The 25,417-nt window shown below is 37.8% G+C and overlaps 1 protein-coding gene across 2 annotated transcripts in view; it reads right to left on the minus strand.

The window, feature by feature from the left end:
• Positions 1 to 206: 206 nt before the first annotated feature.
• The window catches only part of LOC137294604 (protein YIPF4-like), a 103,224-nt gene continuing 78,013 nt past the window's right edge, over positions 207 to 25,417 (minus strand). For both annotated transcript variants that reach the window (XM_067825659.1, XM_067825658.1), the window contains 2 exons: positions 9,264 to 9,377; positions 207 to 1,348 (listed from right to left, as the gene is read on the minus strand). In XM_067825659.1, coding sequence (XP_067681760.1) covers positions 1,211 to 1,348; positions 9,264 to 9,377 — 252 coding nt within the window. In that variant the 3' untranslated portion in view covers positions 207 to 1,210. The remainder of the gene's footprint in view (positions 1,349 to 9,263; positions 9,378 to 25,417) is intronic.

The raw sequence follows: 25,417 nt of genomic DNA on the forward strand, positions 1-25,417 counted from the left end.
GCTACTGACAAAAATAAAAACATAAAATCGACAATTACATCAGGTATATATGGGTATAGTCATACCGCAATAATCTGGTCACTTCAGTTTTTCATAAAAAATGTTAGGATAGTGAAACGTACAGACTACTGAAACAAACTTTTATGAACACCACTACGGTAGAGTTACTTCCGTTTGACATGGCAATACAAAAACATACGATCATATACAAGTTTCAAAAGGCTTTATTACAGTTTGTAGACATAACAACATGAATATTCATAAAACAACCAATCAGTGCATACAATCATGTCTGGATGTCTCATCCATGTTGAAGATGTCTTCTTCCTTATTATCTTTTAGAACGGATTTCAGGTCCTCTCGACCACGAATTACCGCTGTTTTGTCGGCACTGCTTCACCATTGGTAAACTTGTTTCGAAATTGAATGATGAGATTTAAAGCGGTAAAGCCACCCGCATGAGTAGCCAAAGTCATGAATGTCCATTTCGTTACCAAATTCGTTTGCCTTCTCTAGCAGAATATCATCACTGAATAAGGCGTTTTTACTGGTCATTTCACTGGTCCAAACATAAAGAGCCTCCTCTAGTTTTGGTGTTTTGCATTTCTTGCCATAGTTAAGGAAGCAGAATCTTCAGCAATGTTTAACCATTTCTCCTTAGTATGCCAAATGTCCGAAATTGTGTTCTTGCCGATGGAATGTCCAAATTCTTTACCAAAATGTTAACACATAAGATCAAACTGGCCTTAAGTTTTGTCAGGGTCTGGACTAACATGTATATACATTGTGCAGATACCAACAGGAAGCATTTACTTTTCATAATAATCTGGTGTAATAAGTTCAGGAATTTCTAATAATTGATTTATTCAGTGGGTCATTTAACATTTAACATAAACTATTGCTTCAATATTGAATCCTTGAATATAAAACCACCTATCTGCTCTTAAATTTTGGTAATTTCCACATGAGAAAGGTAGTGAACACTGTCTTTGTTATCCAGTCTAAGTACACTTAGGCTCAGTTTTATTCATTACACAGTTATACTGAGTCTAACAAACCCCAGTAGAACTACAAAACTGAATAAAGTATCAAATTTCATATATCATGTTTCCCGCCATATTAAATGACACATAGAAACAAAATAAAAAATACATTTCTATCTTGACACAGACATTTTTTCTGAATCTGTGTTACAGGTACATCTCACATCTCAAGCACCAGTATAGAGTGACAAGAAGTAAATGTAGAGAAGACAAACTGGGTACAATATTAAAGGTTTCTTTTGTTGTAGCTCTTGTACACAAAGCAGTGATCCTGCACTGTAAGCTGCCCATAGCACACCAAGCAGCTGTAAAAATACAAAAGGTGAAATAGTTGTATTACTATGATACTGTATTTCATAAAAATATATACATACATCTACACATTAAAGAGATACCTGTAAATGGCGATAGATTAAGGATGTCAACTTCTATCATGTGTATCTCACAATTACAGAAGTTGACATCCATAGACCTTCCCTATTTTATAACACAATACATTGTTATCTTATTCAATATCTTCCCAACAATGCAGCACAAATGCCACTCTTGAGGTTTGAACTTTGAAATATTGAGCCACTTTTGAGATACTTCTGTTTAATGACTTGAGACTGTTGCAGTACAGCTACAGAACTGTTACTTTTGAACTACTTCAGGTACTTTCTATCAGCATACTTATACATTTATTGTAAAAATTCCCCACAAAGCTACTATGTAGACACAACTCTGAGGTTTTGGTAACAAACATTGGATTTTTAGTCCAGTCAATCAAAGATTTAACCTTGAACTGTCTGAAAAAAAAATGCTTTCAGCTGAAACAAAACACAAATGTATCGCCCAGCAACACCCAGGGGTGGAAATATGTATATTTTTACTTTAAACGTGGAATTATTTTTTTGCAATGTGGCTCGCAATCCATAGTATGAAAAGGATGTAACTCTCAATGTCTGCTGTGACCTTCAATTGGTGAATGTTGACATCAACATTGAAACTGTGGAAAATTCATCAATTTTGGGTATGTATTTATCTTTATAAATTCACAGAAATTAAGTTCAATGTGAAGCTATATACCACAGCATATTTTGTCAAAGAAGGATATTTCTTGCATATAATCATGTGACATGTACTCAACACCACACGGTTGTTTGGAGTTAATGAATTTTAAAAAATAGATGATTTTGAGGATAGAAATGGGTATTTAGAAGTATTGCCAGAAACAGTAGACATTATTATAATAATAATGCTTATTTGTTGCTTTGAAACGTAAAATACGGACTTTTTCAAGGGGTGGTTCTGTTGAAGAAAAAAGTCTATGGAAGCTCATTTATGCCATAATGCATCTAAAAGTTCACTACTGTTTTCAATTCAATAAAAAGCCCATTTCCTCATAAAATGTTCAGTACACGTGAAAAAACACAAGAGAATATATAAATAAGTTCATGGAAATAAATGTTATGGTATTTTTTGTTATTTTGCAGTTGTAATGGTGTGATTACTTCTGTTAGAAAAGGAAACCTGACATAATTGGATGCTTGTTCTACTGGTAAGGGATCATTTATGCTATATTCATCTAGGGAAAGATGTCTTTTATGACAGAATTTTTACATAATTTAACTCATTAAGCCTGAGACCTACTTCACTGCTCAGCACCTGGAACACTGTGCTGATTGCCTGGCTGGCTGTGGCGAGACTAATTAGGGCTATTCACACCTGATATTCGGAGATTACAGGAAACTGTCTCGTCATGTGAGCAGGTCCTGCTGGTCCTGACCTTTTACGTAATTTTATTGTACTTTCTCTTGTAGACTTTTGGAGGCATGTACATATGTATTTTCTTAATACATGTTTGTATTCTTTGTAGGTAAGACATACTTAAACAAACTGTCCCTCTCATATCATTGTGTGAGGTTAAATTGTTCAAAACATTTACGTCAATGGCAGTAAAGAAGAAATTACGCACATGCTTAATAATCTTACATGAAAGAAGAGTTTTCGCTGATACACTGCTAGTGTATACTGAATATTTTAAGGAAAGTATTAATAAGCTAGTTTGTGACTTACATGGAGCAGATTTACAGTTTGACTTTTTGGTTCATCTAGATTTAACTCAGAAAATATACGCTATCGTGCAAACATACATGTATACATATTGTATAATACTATTCCTTGCATATATATAAGACAAAAGGTCATGGGATGGAGCATCATCAACGTTCCCAAATAGACCACTTTGTATCTCAACTGTTCAACACAGTGGCTGATTTGTTATCTATGACCAATTGTATCATGAGATACCTGTCACATAGGAAATGAGAGGTGATGGGGCGTGGGCTAAATTTCTGAAGAGCATGTTTGGTCACTAGACAGCTTGGATACAGATTGATTATTGGCTAGATTGCTGACCAACTGATATGCTGGATTTCAGCTTTATCAACTCTAGCTATCATGCAAAACTTTGCAGATCTTGAACACAAATCATAAGGATGCATGAAATGCACACACAGGACTAACAAGCACGTTGGCAAGTTTAGTTTTCCTTAAAGCTCTCAAAGCACTACAATCTGATCATTATTACCTTGGACAACCCAATCCAACTATTGAGTAGAGATAGCATTTATTTGCATATACATTTTGCACACTACTTGTACATCAAACATAATGACTTGCTGACCATTTCAATATAATCTGCACATTGTTACATATGAATATCATAATTCAAGTACATGTATTATCGAATTCAAAAAGATACTGCTTTATTATAATGTATACACTTGCAGTTGAATCACCCCAAATTTATGAAGAATGCATATTTGTTTTGAATGTGAACGAGCTCCAGAAGATTGAATATGGGCATGATTGAAAATGGGCATGACAGGACAACAGGTTGTCCGATGCGCATTAGTTTGTTTTACACTTTTCAAGGGACAAAACTTTACCTGGACATGCATTCTGCCAGAGGCTGTTATTTCGAGGTTGAAAGAGGTGTTCAAATATCTCATTACTGTTGTCTGATTGAATGATTATACACATGTGTATGAATTCCGTAACTGATATGTCATCCTCCTTTTATTGGCGATGGATCTGATACACATGAAAATTACACTGGATAAGATAATTACAGTGATCAAATACAAACTTTTATTTCACAATGCTTATGTAATTGCATGAAAGCCATGAAGATGGGTGTAATACAGTATTGCAATTTATGTCTATGATTTATTATATAAACTATTACAACGAATAAATGAATGATTTCATTTAGAAGAAGATTTTGTAACCTTGTCACCATTAATTCAATCAATGTGCAAAAATAGCATTTTAGTAATTCACTCCCAATGACGAGTAACAAACACGTACCTCCTGTAACAACATCTCATAATCCCCTCTCTCGAAGACATGTCTTCATTTACCTGTATAAGCCTATGACATTGCTAGCACATGTTATCAAAACACTTTAATACTTCCTCTGATTAACACAGAGAGTAATTTCTCTTGTAAGAAAAGTTAATCTTTGATAAGTACTGCTAAATTGATTGAAATAATAGGTACAGTACGAATATAAAATGTAAAATGCACATGTGAGTCCATCGCTGAATGAGACATGCTTTCTGCTGACGACCATGTGCAGCTCTCGCTGAATAAAAGGTGCTTTTTATTACCGTCCATACGCGTCTCTCCCTGTCAGAAGCTAATTACTTTGCCGCACATGCGCATCTATCGGTTGAAACACTTTTTATAAGAAAAATGTAAATAGTTACAAGTGGATATATCATCACGGTAGCCAATAGAGGGTTTGGACATGTATTTCACTCTCAAATTTATGATAAAATTCATCTATTTTATTTTCAGATATTTTCAAGCATCAATGGGGAAATGTATTACCAGGTATATGAAACTTCGACCTTAATGGAAAGCCCACAGTAATTTTGAGGAACAAAGGCTGCGATGGAATTAATTCAGCAAGTTCATCTCATACCAACTCTTTGTATGTTCAAGCTGGCCAAGTTGTTCATTGAGAATGACGAAAGATGTATACCAACAGGCGTATGTAAATGATTCAAGTGGACATCCCATGGACCACTGGCTCAACATTCTCCTCAGTTTCCCAAATCTACACAAAATATGTCTGGAGACAGTACACAAATGTGACCAGAGTCTTTGATGGGTACTTGTCAGGACCTTCAACAAAAGATACTGCACACCTACGATGGACAAGAGGATCTGTGGTCCCAAAGCACGTTTCACTGAAGAAATGGTTCTGATGTCAAAGAGAGAACAGTTTCTCACAAATGATGAGAACAAACAGGCATTTATTGATTGAGTGCAAAATTTGAGGACAGTGGCTACAGGGTTATGAAAGCTTGTGAAGATGCAGATCTTCTGATTGTAGAAACAGCAGTGCAGTGTGCTGCCACCAAACCTACCATTCTAATAGGAGAAGACAGAGATATCCTGGTTCTTCCTCTTTATCATGCTGATCCAGCAACTTGTACCCTAATCTTTAAATCCGAACAAAGCATTGAAGATGTGGAACAGTTAATGTCTCAAGGAAAGCATCAGCAGCAACACCTGTCAAATACTATGATATGACTAGATATTTGTATAGCGCCGATATCCAGTTAGTTCAGCTGCTCAAGGGCACCTTGTTTTTCCCTCAGTGATTGGATGTCCATAACAACAGCACATAGAATTTTTCAATCTCAACTCCCTGGGGATCATACAACTCTTGCAGCCTACCAGGCGCACCGAGTTAATGTGGCTTTCCCATCCTTACGAGGTACCCATTCACAGCTGGGTGAACTGGGACAAATAGTCATAGTACTTGGTCCATGTTTACTGCATGCTGCTGTACCCGAAATTAGGTGTTTGCACATATTCATGTGGCCACCATCTGGTCATCTACCATTGGATTCACAGGGTTGTGTACTGCACACTAGGGGTTGTGACAAGACTGAAAGAGTCAGCACACAAAGTTGACTCCAAGATTTTTTACACATGGTTACAGGTGGCACAGCCCACCCGGCACTTAGTAGCCTTAGACAGCTCACCCACCTCGCCCACAAATACTGCCAGTTATTCATGCTTTGACAGGATGTAATGCAACATCTAAAATCTTTGCATAGGCAAAGGAGTCAGACTGCAGAAAATCTCTTCCATGTCACTGACTGTCAAGTATGCACAGGCCTTTTGTAGGAAGTCCACCCGAGAAGACATTATCAATCCAGGTGAAAGACTTATTGTGCAACTCTATGGTGGCATAGAAAATGAGAGCCTTGATAAACTAAGGTTCAGGAAATTTTGTGAGAATGCTGCTACATCTTTTGTTCCTGTCAGTGTGCATCCTCTCCGACCTACATTAAATGCCGTGTCATACCACACGCAACAAGTCTAGTACCAAGTGTGTCAGTGGACAGCAACAAATCCTACAGAGAAAGGTAGACTGATGCCTGTGAGAAGCAGCAAACCACCAGCTCCAGAAGAACTTATGCATGTCATAAGATGTAACTGTAAACAAGAGTGCGAATCCAAATGCTGTTCTTACAGGAAACATGGACTGAAGTGCTCAGTTGCATGTGGAGAGTGCCATGCACTGAGTTGCAGCAATTCATCCAAAGTCTTCTCAGATGATCTGTATGATGACATGCAATTATGTATGAAAGCATAATGTAATCAAATTGTGAATTTCTGACTAAATATATGGAATTAATAAATAGATATCAGAGTTATGAACATTCCCTTATTGCACTTGTAAACTGAACATTAAACCAGAAAAGCAATGAAATAGGAATTTTATCACAAAATCTTTTAAGTGACACTCAGAAAATATTAACCTATCCACATTAAATACCTTTATGTTGAAAGAAAGTATTGTTTATCTTTATGTCAAAATGGTATAAGAAAGCAATGAAACACTCATGTTTCTCTAAGAAAAATACAATAGTGTGCACACACATTTTCTTCTACACATGGAAATGCGATGTTCCTAAAAGTATTATTTCAAGTACAACAACCCCATGTGAATTAATTAAATGACTCTTTGAGACAAATGGACTAATCGTGCATTATGTGTTTGAAGAAAAACGCATAGAAGAAACTGACATGTTTATTAAACAAAAGCATATAAAATACTTTTGTGGGCATAACATTAAGGTTGATTTTTAACATCTTCCACCCCTTAGATTGTTCAAAACTTTGGTATTTTCAGTCGCATATACTCCTACTTTGAAAATAATCACGAATCATTTCTTTTGCAATGAGTTGATGGTTGACCCTATATTTTGGTTAGACTGACTGGACTATTTGCCCTACTCCTAGGGTTTACATTTGCTACTAATGTCCACTTATGAAGTGTCATGAATGTAAAGCACAAACATGTATTATTTTCAATTTGTTTAAATGTTTTGTGTACATATACTGAACAGAACAACATTGATGGAACAGCCTGCAAGTGATGGAACAGCCTGCAAGTGATGGAACAGCAAGTGTCAACCTCATATCAGGTTAAGTAACAATCATTTCAAAACCTAGGTTATGAAAAGGTCAATATATAAAATGATTAGGGGTATCAAAACATGTACTTCAAAACTTACCGTTAGAAATGATCAATGCAAAGTATTGTACTCTTTTCTTGGCGGTAACATCTGCCATCTCATGTACATTTTGTCTTAGAAGTATCAATTCAGGTGCTGCTAAGAAGAATCTTGCCACAGCTGCTGTCTTGAGCGTCATACCATCAAAACTACTTTTGACCTTCATCATGCGATTGTGTTCTGTTCAGTGCTGCAGCTACAGAATGGCACTAATGGCTTGTTACAAAAGTTGCCTTTCTCAGTGTCATCCCCTATTTCATGAGACTCTTTCAGGCAATACATTTGAGCAGTATAACCCAGAAGAATCTGTGCACACTCCAACTGGAAGTGGGGAAGTATATAACCACGACATTAATAGATGAGCATGATTTGGATTTTAGAATAACTAGTCCAGTAGCTACTCAAGGCATTCTTTTTAATTCAGTGTGAATCAAAATTATTACTTTATATTGGGCATGTATGTTGACTGTAACATTATTCATCACTACTGCCACACATATCTAGAAAGTTTTAGAGACAAATATTAGGAAGTTTTTGAGTTGTGCCCTGGAAACGAAACACACCTGTTAGTTTGAGACTAAGTGTGAAATGTTTCCATGGAAACCGAGAAAATGATAAATCACAAAAACCTGTAAATAGCAAAAGGCACCACATTAGGTTCTGACTGATATATCTACCAAGTTTTGCAGAAAAATACTGAACGTTTTTTTAGTTCTGCCCCAGAAACGAAGCCCATCCCTCCATTTTGAGACAGTCTGAAATGTTTCCATGGAAACCGAGAAAATCATAAATCACAAAAACTTGTAAATAGCAAAAGGCACCACTTTAGGTTCTGACTGATATATCTACCTAGTTTTGCAGCGAAATATTGAACGGTTTTTGAGTTCTGCTCCGGAAACGAAGCTCACCCCACCATTAGGCAAACAACAAAATGTTCCATGGAAAAACACAAAAAATGAAAATGCCCAAACTCTGTAAACAGCAAAAGGCACAACTATAGGTTGAGATTATTATAGCTAACAATTTTGGTCTAAAAATATTGAACGGTTTATGAGTTAAACTCTGGAAACAAATTGATTACGGACGGATAGACGAGGCGAGATGATAAACTGAGGAATAAAATCAACAGTAGTACTCACAAAAGTGGATACAGTGAAAATGGCATTGTGTATAATGGTCATAATGGTGGCAAATGCATCCTGACACTGTCACAGGGCCAAATAGAATTACCTCTGTTAACAATGTTAAATAGGGTATGCCAAAAACTACAAAACAGACACAAGAAAGTTCAGCTTGTTAATAAGATACCAATATATCACATTCAATATATTTATAAAGTAAATAGAAATTTGAAGTACAGTCTGTTTAGAGATCAGACTGATGATAGAATATATGACTCTTACTTTGACCACTGTGGTGAAGTAATCAAAGGACTTGAGAAGAGGAATGACGGTTCCTATGATCAGAAGTGGCAACACAGAATATCCAATCACTCCTAGGCATTGTGAGTAAGAAAGTTCAGCTTGTTAATAAGATACCAATATATCACATTCAATATATTTATAAAGTAAATAGAAATTTGAAGTACAGTCTGTTTAGAGATCAGACTGATGATAGAAAATATGACTCTTACTTTGACCACTGTGGTGAAGTAATCAAAGGACTTGAGAAGAGGAATGACGGTTCCTATGATCAGAAGTGGCAACACAGAATATCCAATCACTCCTAGGCATTGTGAGTAGGTGACCTGAAACAGGCATGAACCATACAAATGGCACCATGTTACCATATCTCACCTGGTTGAATGTTTAACTGTAAACAAAGGCTTCAAGGTATAAAGGGTGTGACTATCATCCTTTAGTCAATATCTGTTACCTAGAAATGTGGTGTAACAAGCATGTTTCTGTGTCTCTTGTGTAACCTTCACTACAACTGTGTGTTCATGCTTTGCATTGTGTATTTTCCTGTCCCATGGTTATGTTTACCACAAGAGGGTTGACTGTGGATATACTTAAGCTAATAAAACTATCAGAAACACCTACATTAAATAACCCCCCTTACAGTGGTGAAGCAACCCAAACGCAATCTTTTACCCCATGCCAAAAATTATTCCTACCAGAAACATATCTTCATCCATTTTGATAACAATAATCCACATACCTGACCAACATCTATCAATGTTCAGTCACATATAGTAATTCAGCTTTATAACAAAAAGATACCTGCTCTCAGTTATGTGGTCTCACAAGAGTCAACTGGAAATGACATATCAGCATCCTTCAGAGCCTAAGGCCATTAGGAGAAGTGAAGAAGGAATTAATTTTAGCATATATAGAGGATACTAAACGACCTTCCGTGTAATACCATTTTTATCAAATGAGTTAATGATTTGGTATCAAATGAGCGAAAGCGAGTTTGATACTAAATCTTTAACGAGTTTAATGAAAATGGTATTTCACGGCAGCGAGTTTAGTTTTTGGTTTATTACTCGCCAACATAAATTGACAGAAACTGCGGCGAAATTGTCTATAGTGTGAGGACACTCAGCTTTCAAGTCAAGCAAGGTCTAGTAAAATCGCGACATCAACATTAGCATTGTGACATCACAACTTTGACCCATTTATTGTCATACGTCAAGCGGTACTACACTAGTGTAATATTGACGTGAAAATATTACACTGCAGTACTTTCAAAGGGCGAGTAATAACCCAAAATATCAAATGGCAAAATATCACCACTAGATCAGGAAATATTCAAAGGTTTTGAAACTATGCGCTGGGAATGAGGCCATCCGTATTTTGAGTAAATTAAACATGTTGAAACTAAAAAAGAAGGATAAAAAAGTAGTATCTCAAATAATCAAAAAGCACCAGTTCAGCATTAGAGTGATTTGTATTGAATGTTTCATTCAGAAATCAAACCATAGTTATCACTGTAAAGGCTACCATCAGATTGTAAAATCTGTCATTTCATGCAACTACAAATTTCATTCATTCAGCCATTCCACATCAATTTGTGTAACAACAATCAATTTACTTTAGTCATTTCATGAAATTTCACTTATTTACTTAATCTACAAAAGAAGATCACAAATTCAACACCACTTATTGTCATTAACAGTTGAAGAATGTGCACACAGATATTTCACTGTCAGATATTGACAGGTGCCAGATACTGACAGGTGGGCAAGAAACAGCAAGGACAAAACAGACCATAGTGGTGAAGTTTGTTGGCTACTAAGACAGAAACAAAGTGATCAGAAACAAGTTCAAGCTCCAAGGAAAAAGAGAAAAAAAATCCTACTATCAATGAGGATTTGACAAAGCTCTTAAATCATTTGTTCAAGCTCGCCAGAGATCTAAAGAAGGAGCAGAGGATCTATTCCACCTGGATATACGATGGCAGAGTTTACATATGTGAACAGTGCAAAGGACTCATATGTGTCATTCAAAGTGCATCTGACCTTGACAAGTATATACAAGAGTCATCAGAAGATGACATATCCCCCTCCATTCTGAGACTAAGTCCGAACCATTTCCATAGAAACGGGGAAAATAATAAATCTCAAAAACCTGTAAATAGCAAAAGGCACCACTTTGGGGTCTGCCACACATATCTACCAAGTAACACGGACAGATATTGAGAAGTTTTTTAGTTCTGCTCCGGAAATGAAACACACCTCACACTTTTGAGACTATGTCCGAAACATTTCCATGGAAACCGAGAAAATAATAAATCACAAAAACCTGTATATAGCAAAAGGCACCACTTTAGGTTCTGATTGATACATCTACCAAGTTTTGCAAAAAAATATTGAACGGTTTTTGAGTTCTGCTCCGGAAACGAAGCCCACCCCACCATTAGACTAACACCAAAATGTTCCATGGAAAAACAAAAAAATATAAATGCCAAAAATCTGTAAATAGCAAAGGGCACAACCATAGGCTGAGATTACTATATCTATCAAGTTTGGTCTAAAAATATTGAACAGTTTCTGAGTTCTGCTCCGTAAACAAAATGATGATGGACGGACGGACAGACGAGGCGTCGACTATATCCTCCCGCATTACATGCCGGGGGGATAATAATCATCTGTAGTGTCTTAAGTGTCTTTCTCATTCATGCTTGGCTTATACGTGTAAGTATGTAAATCTATTTATATTTCTTAATTGTATGTATCATACGAACACACAACTACTCTGTCTTTCATCTTGCTTATGTTTGTATTAATTTGTGCACACACTATGCTTATCTTACCTTTAAACTTTATAACTTTCTAGTAACATTTCTGAATACACATGTATCCCATGCAGTTTGGTTCCCTGGGCCTGCTGCACCTGCGCTAATGCTCCGACACTGAATCAGGCAACCACTGTCGAATGGTGGCCTTCACTTCAAGGAGATGTGCCATACATTTACTATAGAACAATCCGAGAACGGATGGTTAGGATTTTTTCATAGCATTTTTCATTTTTACTATGGGAAAGTATACGTCACCTGAACAAGAGATATTGTTACTTTCAGTGTTGGAAAACGTTATTTAAGCAGTTTTGAGACAGAGATGGATTTGCGATTTTAATGTTCATCATGATAATCCGAACAATGCTGAGACAAAGAAGATCATGAAGCTTCTGAAGACTCACAATCTCAGCCAACAGATCAGTGTCCCAAACCATAAGTCTGGACACACTTTGCACTGGGTGTTGTGTCAGCTTCTGTGAGAAATGTCAATACTGAGGATATACAGGTGTCACACCACTTCCTTGTCAACATGAAGTGTGACACAATGAAACCCAGAGATGACATGATTGAGATCAAGTGCCGTAATCTGAGAGGCATCAATTCCCAGGAATTGAGATCTGATCTGTTGTGTGATCCCCCTGACAATGTTAACAAACTGGCTCAGCTATATAACAAGACTCTCAGCGAGTTACTCAATAAACATGCTCCTCTCATACACAGAATTATTTACCATGCAACTAGGTATGAACTTCACAAGGTGCTAAAATCAGAGTCCTGTAAGTCCAAGATAGATGACATGTTTCAGAACCCAAGAAAATTCCACAGCTTCATAAGGACACTCCTTGGCAAGCAGAAAAGTTCATCACTGCCTAAACATGACAATAAGAAGACCCTAGCTGACTCATTTGAGGCAATCATGGATAATATCCCCACACTCCAAGTTCCTCATTCATGCTCATATCACTCACCTCTGGACTATGATCCACTAACCCTTCTTGAACCCTTCAGTGTTAGTGAAATTGAGAAAGTTATAAAAGCATCCAAAAGAACCACATGCTCTGAGGATCCAATCCCCACCAATCTTTTTTTTTGAACACATGGACATTTTGTTACCAGTCAAACAATGATTGTGAACTTATGCTTACAGCAAGGCACCTGTTCTGATGTCCTGAAGAAGGCAGTCATCCGACCACTCCTAAAGAAACCTAGTTTCAAACCTCTATTTCCTTTCCAACATTATTGCCAAAATAAGACCGAAAACACACCTATCTGACAATAGTCTACTAGAAGACTTTCAGTCACCATACCGGGCACATCATAGCACAGAGACAGCTCTGCTGCATGTCATGAATGAGTTGCTGTCTCAAGTAGACAGAGGATACATGTCAACTTTGATTCTTCTCAACCTGTCTGCCGCTTTTGATACCGTTAATCGCAGAACTAATCAACACCCTTGCGGTTGATATGACAGACAGACAGACAGACAGACAGAGAGACAGACAAGTTTATTCAGTAAAAGGCAACAGGCCCGTCATACAGTCATTTGCATATGGTGTTGAATTTAGTGCATATGCTGTTTAAAAGAAGCATTTCTAGTGTGCTGAAGTACATAGTACAGAAACATACTAACATCTTTTATAACATAGTCATTACTTGTTTTCATAACATTAATAAAATTGGCATTTGGATCGAAATCAGTCAAATATTTCTGAATATATCTTAATCTTAAATCTGAAAAGCGTTCACACTTCAGGAGTACATGACATTTATCTTCAACAACATTTTTGTTATTCAATCTACAAAATAAACATTATCTCTCATTGTAATTAATTTTATTGTATCTTCCAGTTTCAACTTCTAAATTACAATTACCACATCTAAATCTCGACAAAGCAGATCTTAGATGTAAAGGAATATCAGAATTTGAATATCTTTACACATTTAAGAGTGTCTTGAATTGGGAGTAATAAAAACATTTATTAGAGTTTTGGACTGAAGTGAACCAACATTGTTTAAGATTATTTGAAAGTCTCTGCTTAAACAAGAATATGAAGTAACAAACATTGCCAACATCCTGACTGATACACGCATAGCCAAAACTGTACTTAAATAAAATATGTCTCACACAAGTTGCCCAAGTATTTCTGCCTACATCATCCAAGGACTTGAGCATGATATAAGAATGTTTTGGCAGTGTATTATAAGGCATATATAATAGGTGACACGAGTATTTAATCACTTTTGTCATATAAGTAAATTGTAGAGGTAGTCTTCCACAATCCCCAAGAGCCATGTTATTACAGGTAGATTTACCAACTTTCAAGAAATATTTACAAAATTTTACCTGAACAGACTCAATGATGTTACAGTAGTTAGTACCCGAAATCTCAGACCCATAACACAAAATAGGTGAAACTATACAGTCAAAAATCAATCAATCAAATCAATTTTTTGGTACTTTTTTAATCACTGCATATGAAAGACTTCTGGTTAGTCAAAAACGAAACACCATTTTTTTTAAAAAAAATAATTAATACCAAGTGCTTAAAAGTTGCTAAAAAGCGGTCTGCTTCTCTCTCGCCCGCAAACGAAACCGCAGACAGGTTACGTAACTCTGCTGCCAGAGCCTTACAGTGACATCATAGCTCGTCATTTTGCTGATTTCTCAACGTCACCAAAGACATGTCGAATTGTTGTGTTGCCGTCAGTTGTTCCTTGGGGTCGGGTGATGGTGTCACTATGCACAGATTTCCACCAGACTCCGTAGTTTGTGCTTAAATTGGTTGTTAATGAGCGAAGTGAATGTTGTGGAAGCCTGTGGTATATACTAAATTGGATGGTTCGCCCCCTACCACGCTTCCAGAATAGAAAATTGAGTTCAAGTTTCATCGAGTTTATAAAATCAAGACTGCTTACTACACATTGCTGACCAAAAGGATTTTGCATGTATATAACGCTTTCTTCCTCTGAAACGAGGTTGTGGTCGAAGTGACAATATTATCGTAAGTAATACTATATTGACCCCTTATGTTGACTGATTCCAAGAGTTTAATTGTTATGTTATAAGCAATGTCATGTAAAATCCTAATGTCCATCAATAAAATACATATTTTACTACCAGTAGAAAGTAATTTTGATTTTGTAAGTCGGTGAAAACAAACTTAAATAGCATTCATCCTCAGACAGGGCGCCGCCATTTTTGAAAATCGTGAAGTCACAGGCTAAAGTCAGTTAGAATTATTGAGATTATGATTTGTTCTCATCAAGTTAGAAAATCAAAACTACTTTTTACTGGTAGTTAAATAATTTGAATCATGCATTCAAGCATTTGAATCACTGCCAAAAGGATTTTGCATGATACAACTTTTAACATAAGGACTTCTTCCAAGGAAGCAAGGTGGGCATCGAAGTGACATTTATATTGCAAGCAATGTATTATTGACCTTCACCTCACTTCCAAGAGTGAAATTGTTATGTTATAAGAAATGTCATGCAATATCCTATTGTCTATCAATAAAATACATATTTTACTACCAGTAGAAAGTAATTGTCACTTTGTAAGTCGGTGAAAACAGGGCGCCGCCAGTTTGGAAAATCGTGAAGTCAAATCCATTTGAATTAATGAGATTATGGTTTGTTCTCATCAAGTTAGAAAATCAAAACTACATAAATATGTATTTGAATCATTACCAAAAGGAGTTTGCATAACACAACCTGTAACATAACCTAAGCGAGGTCGGGGTCGAAGTGAAAATACTCCGCGATAAATTTCTTCACTTGCTAAATTTACTTGGTTTGTAACGTTCACTCACCAGTATGTAGACACTTGTCAATATACGTCTTTATACTTGGTCTCATAATCCTAATTACTTTATAGTTATACTTGTTTGCATTTTGAAACTTATAAAAAGAAGCGATCGGCGAATGTATAACAGGAATGTTATATGCAGACATTTCACAGTTTGCCTAAATGATCATAATTTGCACGCACGCCCTAGTGTATGTTGTCTGCATCATTACACTTCACGACGAAAACAATAATTCTGTTGAAAGCTACGACAACTTCATAAAAACAAAACTGCAAATATGAAATTAAAGTTATAGGAGCAATGTCAGGCTATTACCTTCTTCGAGGAATGTATCCATCAATATCCACAAAAACAAGTGATACATAATTCATCTGCAGATTTCCCAAGTGATGTGTCTTTTAGCAGTCTAATATACGAAAACGTGATGTATTGTTTCAGGTTTTTGACATTGCTGTATAGTTTCATTGGTTACCCCAGATAGCACACCTAGCACCTAATTGCATAATGTGCGTCATTCTTTTGAAAAAGTTATTTAGTTAGCCAATAATGAGCAATCAATGTACTGGCAGTTAATCCTTTGAAAGAAGGGTGTTGTTTTACATAGACACAGACACGACAGAGTGTATAGATTAGTAAATGTACATACATGAACACTAGCTTTTGACAAATCCCCCATTTAAATCCCCATAAAACTAATTAATCAATCAGCATGTTATTGGTTAATCCTTTGATCGATCCAGACAAAAGAAATGCCAAATATGGGCCTTTGTCGGGTAATCTAAGTGGCGTTACCACTAATTATACCTGTTATAAATTCATTAACTGAGCGCCAATGAGGACAAGATCCCTTTCTCTTTCGGCGTGCGATATATTGCCACGAAAAAAATCTCGAAAAAAACAGAACCGGCACAACCTGGTAATACAAAAAACAGAACTGAAACAGTGAAACGAAACCCATGTAATGGCGCAACCACTTCTACCTCTCAGATTGAGAAAATAGTCACTGAAAAGGTACATGATAAGACATATGCTGCACAGATTCAAACAGTATTGAGATGAATTTAAGTTCACGATCCTGTCTCCAGAGGTCTGCCATGCTGGGGATCTGCGGGGACGGGATGACATCCTGAGGGGCGTGTCATCATCAGGGGCAGTGTTCTCTGACAGTTTGAATTGATGTCGCTGTTAAGGGTAGGTAAGCTAGGTAGAGGATGAGAGTTTTCTCCAGTCGGGTATTCCCATTCGATACCCCTAACGGGTCCTGTAGGTGATGAAATGGTAGGTTTCACATGGTAACAATCTGATGGTCGAACAGTATACAGTTTGGAATGAAACTGTGACCTAACAAACTTCCTGAGCTGGCATTTGTCTTCTGAAACCCCAGTGACCAGATACTTGTCCCTGGCATGTGACTTTTGTCTCTCCCCTTTGAGGAATACCAGGTCACCAACTTGAAATGACTGGTACCATCCTGATGGGTCTTCCCACGAGCTTTAGATTTACTGCTATGTGGGTGGTTCATTGTTCTGGCAAGATTCTCTTGTAGTATGAATTGTCTGTCAACGATGGGTAACTGTTCTCCTGTTAACTGATCATGTTGTGTGAACACTTCTCGGGATGACTATCCACCCTTTCAGATTCTGGAATTGAGATTGCCAGTGGCTAAGGCAAGGTCAACTGAAGACAAAGGTCCACCTTTAGGATGGAGATGTAAGCATTCCATGCCAAGTTCCTCAATGGCACGTTCTGCGACCGGGTTTTTGTTGACATTCTTTGGAGAACCAATTTCCAAGTGGAGAGCATATGTCCTCAAGACTGAGTCATTGGCGAGAGAAACAAAACCTGGTGCAGGATCAACTTGTATTATGGTACTGGAGTCACCAAGATGTCTGATGCCAGCACAGAGTGAGATGATGGCACTGCGCAGGTCATCGAGTCATTCACTGTCGATAAAGCATGTAAGTGTGAATGATGACACAGTTTCGTGGAGGACAAACACAAGTTGACCAAAACGTTTCATAACGTCAGCTGCAAAGGTAGTGCCTACAGACACAGGTGGGGGCTGCTGAATTGTGTATAGAACTGGCTAGGCACGCACCTCAACTATACACAGTGATGACAAGATGAATCAACAGTCTTCAAGCATTTGTCCAAGTCCAAAGCAAAGAAGTAACGATTGAACAGTTGTCTGGTTTGAAATGCAGATGGATGATTGAATCTGATGTGTAATGCTGTTAGAAGACCATCCAAAACAGACTGGAATGGCTGACTAGCACGCACTACCAGCAATCCGAAGCAATGCAGACTTCTCGTAGATACCGCTTGACATCGGTTACATCAGTGTGCTTCTTTGAGGGGCGAGTTCCCTGATAAAGGTGGGAGTGTGTCCCTCTGAGGTCTGAACATTTGTGTTGAGTCGCTTGCCACCCCGCACGGTTTGTGAAAGGCATTTGAGCACCACCTTCTACAACATCTTTAACACTCAAACTTCAAATAGTTGATTCTGCATCCTCCTGGATGAATTTGCACACCTGTCAACTCTGATCCGAGCACGAACTTGGATGACAGCTGCAGTAGTCTGTGGGGATATTTTTTCACTCCAGATATGTGGTTCACAGAGACGTTGTCCTGACTGATTGTTGACAGAAATGTTGCAGAGAGAGCTTGCAGAAAACTCACCTCTTGTCAGTTTGTTGTAAGCCTGCACACAAGGACGGCTATCAGTCAGTACCTGAGCCTTTTGAGTTGAGGCAGTGATAAATGGAGAGGAGTGTTTTACAGATGATCCAATAGCCAGAGCCTCCAACTCACAAGGAAGCCATGGAACTTGATGAGTCTTCAGCTTGGCATTGAAGAAGCCGGCCAATAACGGCTTGGTATCACGACAAGCATACAATGTTCACTTGTTCTGGAGTAGCAAAGACGCCCATGTCCTCCAGTTCATCAAATTTGTTCTGTTCTGTCAACATCTCTCTGTTGTACTGAGGTAAGCGTCCTTTCCTCGGAGGGGGAGTGTAGGACCCATGTTCACCACAGCTTCAAGAGGCCCACTAGATCCGCTGTACTTGGATACACATGGGTTGAAAACTTCTTCAAACTCTTCATGTAATTCTCTGAAAGCACCACTGAAATCCGGTGGTAAAATGTTGTCAGGGTCAATTGTTACTGTGGCTGAGTAGGGTGTTGCAGATGACTTGCAATGTGTCCCCATGCGTGCTGAATCAACAGCAGAGATGCTCCGGATTTGACAGATATGTTCATTCCTTTTCAACAATAGGGGCTCATTAGTTGTGTTAGTAACACTGATGACATTTCCAACTGAGGACACCTCCATATAATGGCGGAGCATCAAGTGAATGATGACAAATAACGTGTAGGTTCACACCACCTAACACAGATTACAACCTAGCGACACCAAGTGACTTAGACAAAATCGTCTATGAAAATAAGGGTTGTAACTCAAAAACTAGGCAAAGCATAGCTTTCATTTTTCTCCACAGCTTTCACGATTTGAGGTTTGTACAAACCTGCAAACGAAATAGTTTAACCCCTGAAATGTAGATGAATACTGCACAGCCCCTCATTTGTATACCTAATATTACGTCACAGAGATGTGCCGCTCTGAATGGTGGAAATTTCGTTTGCGGCTGGGAATTGTGCGCTGTTGACAAAAAGGTAGATTTAAGGTAATCAAAGATCGAAATGAGCAGTTTTAATGACAGGGTTTCATTTATAACGATGTCAGCAAGTGATTTTGCATTTGTACCCTATTAGAGTATATGTGACCTTTAAACATGTCTTTACAATTTAATCTTCCCATCTTTGTTTGGAAGCCATTTATAGAAAATATTGCCTTGTTAGCTTGAGATGCCAGACAGCTTTGAGCTTTACTCCATATAAGTTTTGGTGTGCATACAAGTCCTAGATATTTATAAAAGGATACAGTTTCAATAGGATTACCATTATAGAACCACTTATCATATTCATATTAAGGGCCCACCATTTCTAAAAACAAGAACTCTTGTTTTACTGAGATTAATTGACATTCCAGTTTGTTTACCAAAACATTCAAGTGCATTAATCTTCTGTTGTACTTGATTACATGGATCAGAAAGTTGTTATGATATAGGTCTTGGGTCCCAAGTGAAGGTTCCAGTGAAGCCCCTTATCTAACTGGCGTGCTGGTCTGCTTGGGGGAATAAACTCAGCAAAGAGTCCAAACTCACAAGAAGCTAATTACAGTTTTATTTACAAGAGATAGAATAACAAGGGTGGCCACAGAGAGTCTGTACAACGCTCTGGGCTGAGGGCTAGAGCTGACCCGTGTTGGGAGTCTAAACCCTAGTCATGGACAAATGGAGTTGGAGACTATTTAACTACAATTTAAACAATACAAAGATTCGGATTTGCTGACTGATACAAGAATGAGTGTAACCTACAATAGCCAATGAAATACAGAATAAACAAATATGGGGTGTGTCCTACCATTACAACTTCAGTGACCTGACAGGGGGAGTACTTTATCTTTTAATCCTATTCTAAGTGGCATTAATCTTGTCGGCACATTTACTGGACGCTTGATTGCTTACTCTGGGCTGGATCTTTAACGACCCTTAACTGGTGTTTGCATAATGACCTTAACTGGTGTTAGCATGATGTTATTTTATTGTAGGTGATGGCATGTTTACCTCATCAAAGCAGTTTATTAACCTGTCTAGATATAACCCTTGTCTTAGTGAATGGTTTGTCTTACAGTGAAGTTCTGATTACCTCAGGCTACGATTTTGACACTAGAACATCTGTGAAATTGTGTGGTCATAACTTACACCTTTTTCAATAGAATGTCTGCGAGATAAGTTTTACTACTTTTGACAGGAGTCTTGTCTGAGCTATTACTGATACATAATGAAACTAATATTCTATATTTATATTTTCCTAATATTTGAATACTGATGTATTGCTTGTACTGGTTACAACAAAATATGGATTTTGTTATGAATTATCATTTCATGATAAAGTGCAGAAACATCATCAGCAAACATAAGTGAATACAAATTGTTAAAATCAGAGGAAACATTAACACCTATACCACCTTCCTGTTCCATTAAGTAAAACAACTTATTTATAAATATGATAAACAGCTGTGGGCTTAACACACAGCCCTGACAGGCACCAATATTACATGCAAAACATTTAGATAAGCCCTTTGAGGTTCTAACACAAGCAGATAAACTGCTCTACATTGATGATATTTTATAAAAAAAATTACCAGAAATACCAACTTCAGCTAAAGATTGCTAGAGAACATCATGTCTTACTGTGTCAAAAGCCTTTGAGAAATCAATATCAAGAGTCATCAGGAGATGACATATCCCCCCGGGCCCCACATGTTTGAAAGGACAATTAGTCTGAGAGTTACTCATTGTTTTTTATGAGAGTTACTCATTCATGAAAATTATAAATGCCACATATCTGTAACCAGCAAAGTCACAATCTCATATATCTGCCAAGATCTGTTGAAAGATATGAACTGGTTTTTGAGTTGTGCTCTGGGAACGAAGCCCATACCTCCAGTTTGAGACTAAGTTTGAAACGTTTCCATGGAAACCAAGAAAATGATAAATCACAAAACCCTTTAAAAACCAAAATGCACTTTTTTGCGGTCTGCCACACATATCCACCAAGTTTTACTTTCAGATATTAAGAAGTTTTTGAGTTCTGCCCTGGAAATGAAACACACTTCTCACTTTTCAGATTAGGTCCAAAACGTTTCCATGGAAACCGAGACAATAATAAATCACAAGATCCTGTACATGGCAAAAGCCACCACTTCAGCTTCTGACTGATATATCTACCACGTTTTGCAGAAAAATACTGAACGGTTTTTGACTTCTGCTCTGGAAACAAAACACACCTCTCACTTTTGAGACTAGGTCTGAAACATTTCCATGGAAACCAAGAAAATAATAAATCACAAAAACCTGTAAATACCAAAAGGCACCACTATAAGTTCAGACTGATATATCTACCAAGTTTTGCAGAAAAATATTGAACAGTTTTTGAGTTCTGCTCAAGAAACAAAATGATTACGGACAGACAGACGGACAGATGGACGGACGGACAGACGAGATTTTGACTATATCCCCCGGCATGTAATAAAAAAGGCAATAAAATCTACCTCTCTTTTTACAATATTTATGAGCTAAAGTCTGAAGAGAGAAAATGTTATCAATTGTGGAGTACCCTGCCCTAAAGCCTTCTTGGGACTCATTAATAATTTCATGCCTAGCCTAGCCCAAAACTGGCTGTAACTACTCTGTTGTACAAACAAACACGTTGGGCTATGTGGGAATGGTTATAAGGTTTGGGGTCAGGTATTAGTCATACTAAATAAACACAAACTTCTATACAGATTGATATGGCCTGTTTCAGATTATCATCTGAACATACACTTTATAATTTATAAGTCAACATGTATTAAGTAGGAGCAGCATCAGCAAACATGGCATCAATTTCGCAACATTGGTATCTGGTCTTCAGAGTCTGGAGTTGAATCTGCAGATCTCGATACTTATTCTTCTTGTACTTCAGTCTACCTGTGGCCTGGAGATGGATTATTGAAATTTCATTCTTGGCCCGCGTGGTTTTGATGACATTGATGAACTTGTACAGGTTAGGATGGGGTGTCTTGATGGCGTTATTGAGCTTATGGTGCCACCCTTCAAGATGGTTTGTTGTACTTGTGCGTTTGCGATTTTGAGTGAAGCTGTCTAAGTTGTCTGAGTTTTTTATACTATGAACTGGATGACACTGAGTGAACACTAAAGATAGTGAACGCTCACCCAAGGCAAGATTTTTATCCAAGGTAGTGGATGACAAAGAGTGAACACTCACTCAAGATATCGGGGAAACAGGCTATAACTCAGAGCGTTAATCCGTGTAACAACACTGCTCCTTTGGGCTTGGGACATAGTAGGAATAGGGAAAAATAGATTTTGGGCTAGGCAGGAATAGGGGAAATCGAATTTTGGGCATCGCACCAAGATCAAATATCTGATTAAAAAGCACTGTAAGAAAAGGTACGATAGAGGCACTAGATGCCTTAAGAAACTCATTAGCTATACCGTCAGGTCTGGGGGACAATAGCAGAGTTAAGTATTGACACATCAAGTAGCATTTACAACACATGGTAAAAGAAAAGCTGGAACAACAGGTTGGTCAACACAAAGTAATAATAGAAAGTGATCAAACCACTGATTACATGAGATTGATGAGGGAAGACTATCACACATTCTATGTTGTTTCAATAATTTCCAAAATTGATTTGAATCACTGCTGGAATCCATTAGTTTCTGTCTCTGCCTACACTGATAAATCTCCTTTTTGGATAAGAATGACTTTTTAAAAAGTTTTTGAAGTTGTCGAAATATATCCAAATCCTGGTTATTGTCTCTATGTGCACATAATGCAGAGTATTTATTATCTTATATTATATATATCTCTTAGTTTGTCAAGCTCTGCATCCCACCAGGGGGGCTGGGATCTGTCTCTGTGCTTATCAAAGTTGTGATACACAGTTCTAGTATGCGAGGCAGCTTCTTGTATCACACTAAGAGATTAACTGTTTCCTCAATATTTGTATAGACAAGGTCAGTTAGTGTAACAGATCTACAAATTTATTGTGAAACTGTGTTGCAAACTGGCTATTACAGTCCTTAGACAACACATATTTAACCCATGAATCCTCCTCCGTAGTGTCCTGCTGGTTAGAAGTTGTGGTAGATTCAGAGCTAGACAGAGCACATGAGATGTCAAGAGTGCAGTAAAGAGCAAAATGACAAGAAAAGTCCAGAGTTCCTATCCCAAAATTCATAACCATATGGAATAATGATGAGCTTCCAATAATATAGTCCATAACACTAGAGCCATTGTGAGTGATACAAGTAAACTCACAAAATTTATCATTATGTAGCCAACCATTAAAGGTACGGATCCCAAACGTTCGACACAGTTCAAACAGTTTAATGCTATAATTATTGTGATAATAGCAGTCTTTGATTGTTTGGGGAGTATCAATCTCATCACTGGGATAATCTGCTGAATCATAAATGCAATCTAAATTATTATCATAGATGTAGTCGTGAAAATCCTTCATCCTCCTATTCAAGTCACCAGATAATAGTATATGATCTACAGGATAATCACCATCGTATAGTTGATATGTAGTCTTCTAAAACATATACACCATCTTTATCATAATGATGATGGTTGATATGAAGATAGAAGGGACTGCTCTTCAGTTCTTTCCGTCGTACCTCAATGGAAGGCAACAGGTTATCAAAATCGATGGAGAGCAATCAGATCCCGTTGGTCTTACCTCTGGTGTTCCACAAGGTTCTGTCCTCGGCCCTGTGTTGTTTGTCATCTACACAAACAATTTAACTCATATCATGGATCACCATGGGATGGAAACACCAGTGTTTTGCTGATGATGCCCAGCTTATTGATAGTTTTTCACCCAGTCAACATAAGTCAAACTCTGGATCGCACAACAGCATGTACATTGGATATAAAGGCTTGGATGACCTGCACGAAACTCAAACTTAATGACGACAAGACCGACTGATTGGGTCTAAGCGTCAACTTCAGTTAGTGGATGAGGCTTATGTTATTATTGGACAAGCTGAAATCCATTTCTTGGCTAACGTTAAGAGTATCGGTGTCTACCTAGACTCACACCTTACCATGGAGAAGCAGGTAGACAGTCTCTACAGGTCATGCTACTTTCACTTAAAATGCATTGGCCAGATCCGGCATCTTCTTACCAATGAAGCCACAAAAACATTGGTCCAATCCCTTGCTCTTTCACAACTAGACCATGCCAACAGCCTTCTCTTTGTAATTAATAAATCATTATTACAAAGGCTCCAGAAAGTACAGAACACTGCAGCACGGATGGTGTCAAAAGTGTCCAAATTCTTACCAATTACTCCAGGTCTTCAATCACTACACTGGCTTCCTATAGAAGCCAGACTGAAATTCAAAGTTCTGTGCCTGACTTACAAGTGCTACCATGGACTGGCTCCATCATACCTATCCTGTCTACTCAGTCACCACCAGTCCCAACGTTCACTGCAGTCAGATAACCTCCATCTTCTGTCCATTCCTCAGCACAACTTCATAAGCTTTGGTGATAAGTCATTCTATGGTCATGCCCAAAGACTCTGGAACAATCTGTCTCTAAACATTAAACTCTCTCCTTCATTTGACTCTTTCAGATCCCAACTAAAGACATTCCTATTTCATGAACACCATTACTGTTGAACTATGTGCCGTTTTGAGCATACACGAGTGTATGGAATCTAGCGGGATACAAAACTACATTATTAGGTCCTCATCAAAAGTCTAGAGACCTATTGTTATTATCCGAATATTCTCATTATTATGTTTTACAGATTAAGATAGATATGCAGCAGAGAGTGTTCGAGTGATCCTGGCACAGTCAGGCTGGTAAAGCTCATCATCAGCTCAGGGCCCTCGCCCCCTCTACACACAGCCCAGACAGCGAATGGGACTTCTCCAAGGAAACACTGCCTAGTCGAACCCACCAAGAACTTTCCGGAGGATATGAAGGCTCCCCAACACTGCAGCCTTCTGCATTACCCAGATTGTCAGAAGGGCTGTGCACCCAGTGGAGAACCCGGGCACTCTCCTCATCTATGCCAAGAGATCAGGG

This window comes from Haliotis asinina, chromosome 8 (genome assembly GCF_037392515.1).
Source record: "Haliotis asinina isolate JCU_RB_2024 chromosome 8, JCU_Hal_asi_v2, whole genome shotgun sequence".
NCBI lineage: Eukaryota > Metazoa > Mollusca > Gastropoda > Lepetellida > Haliotidae > Haliotis > Haliotis asinina.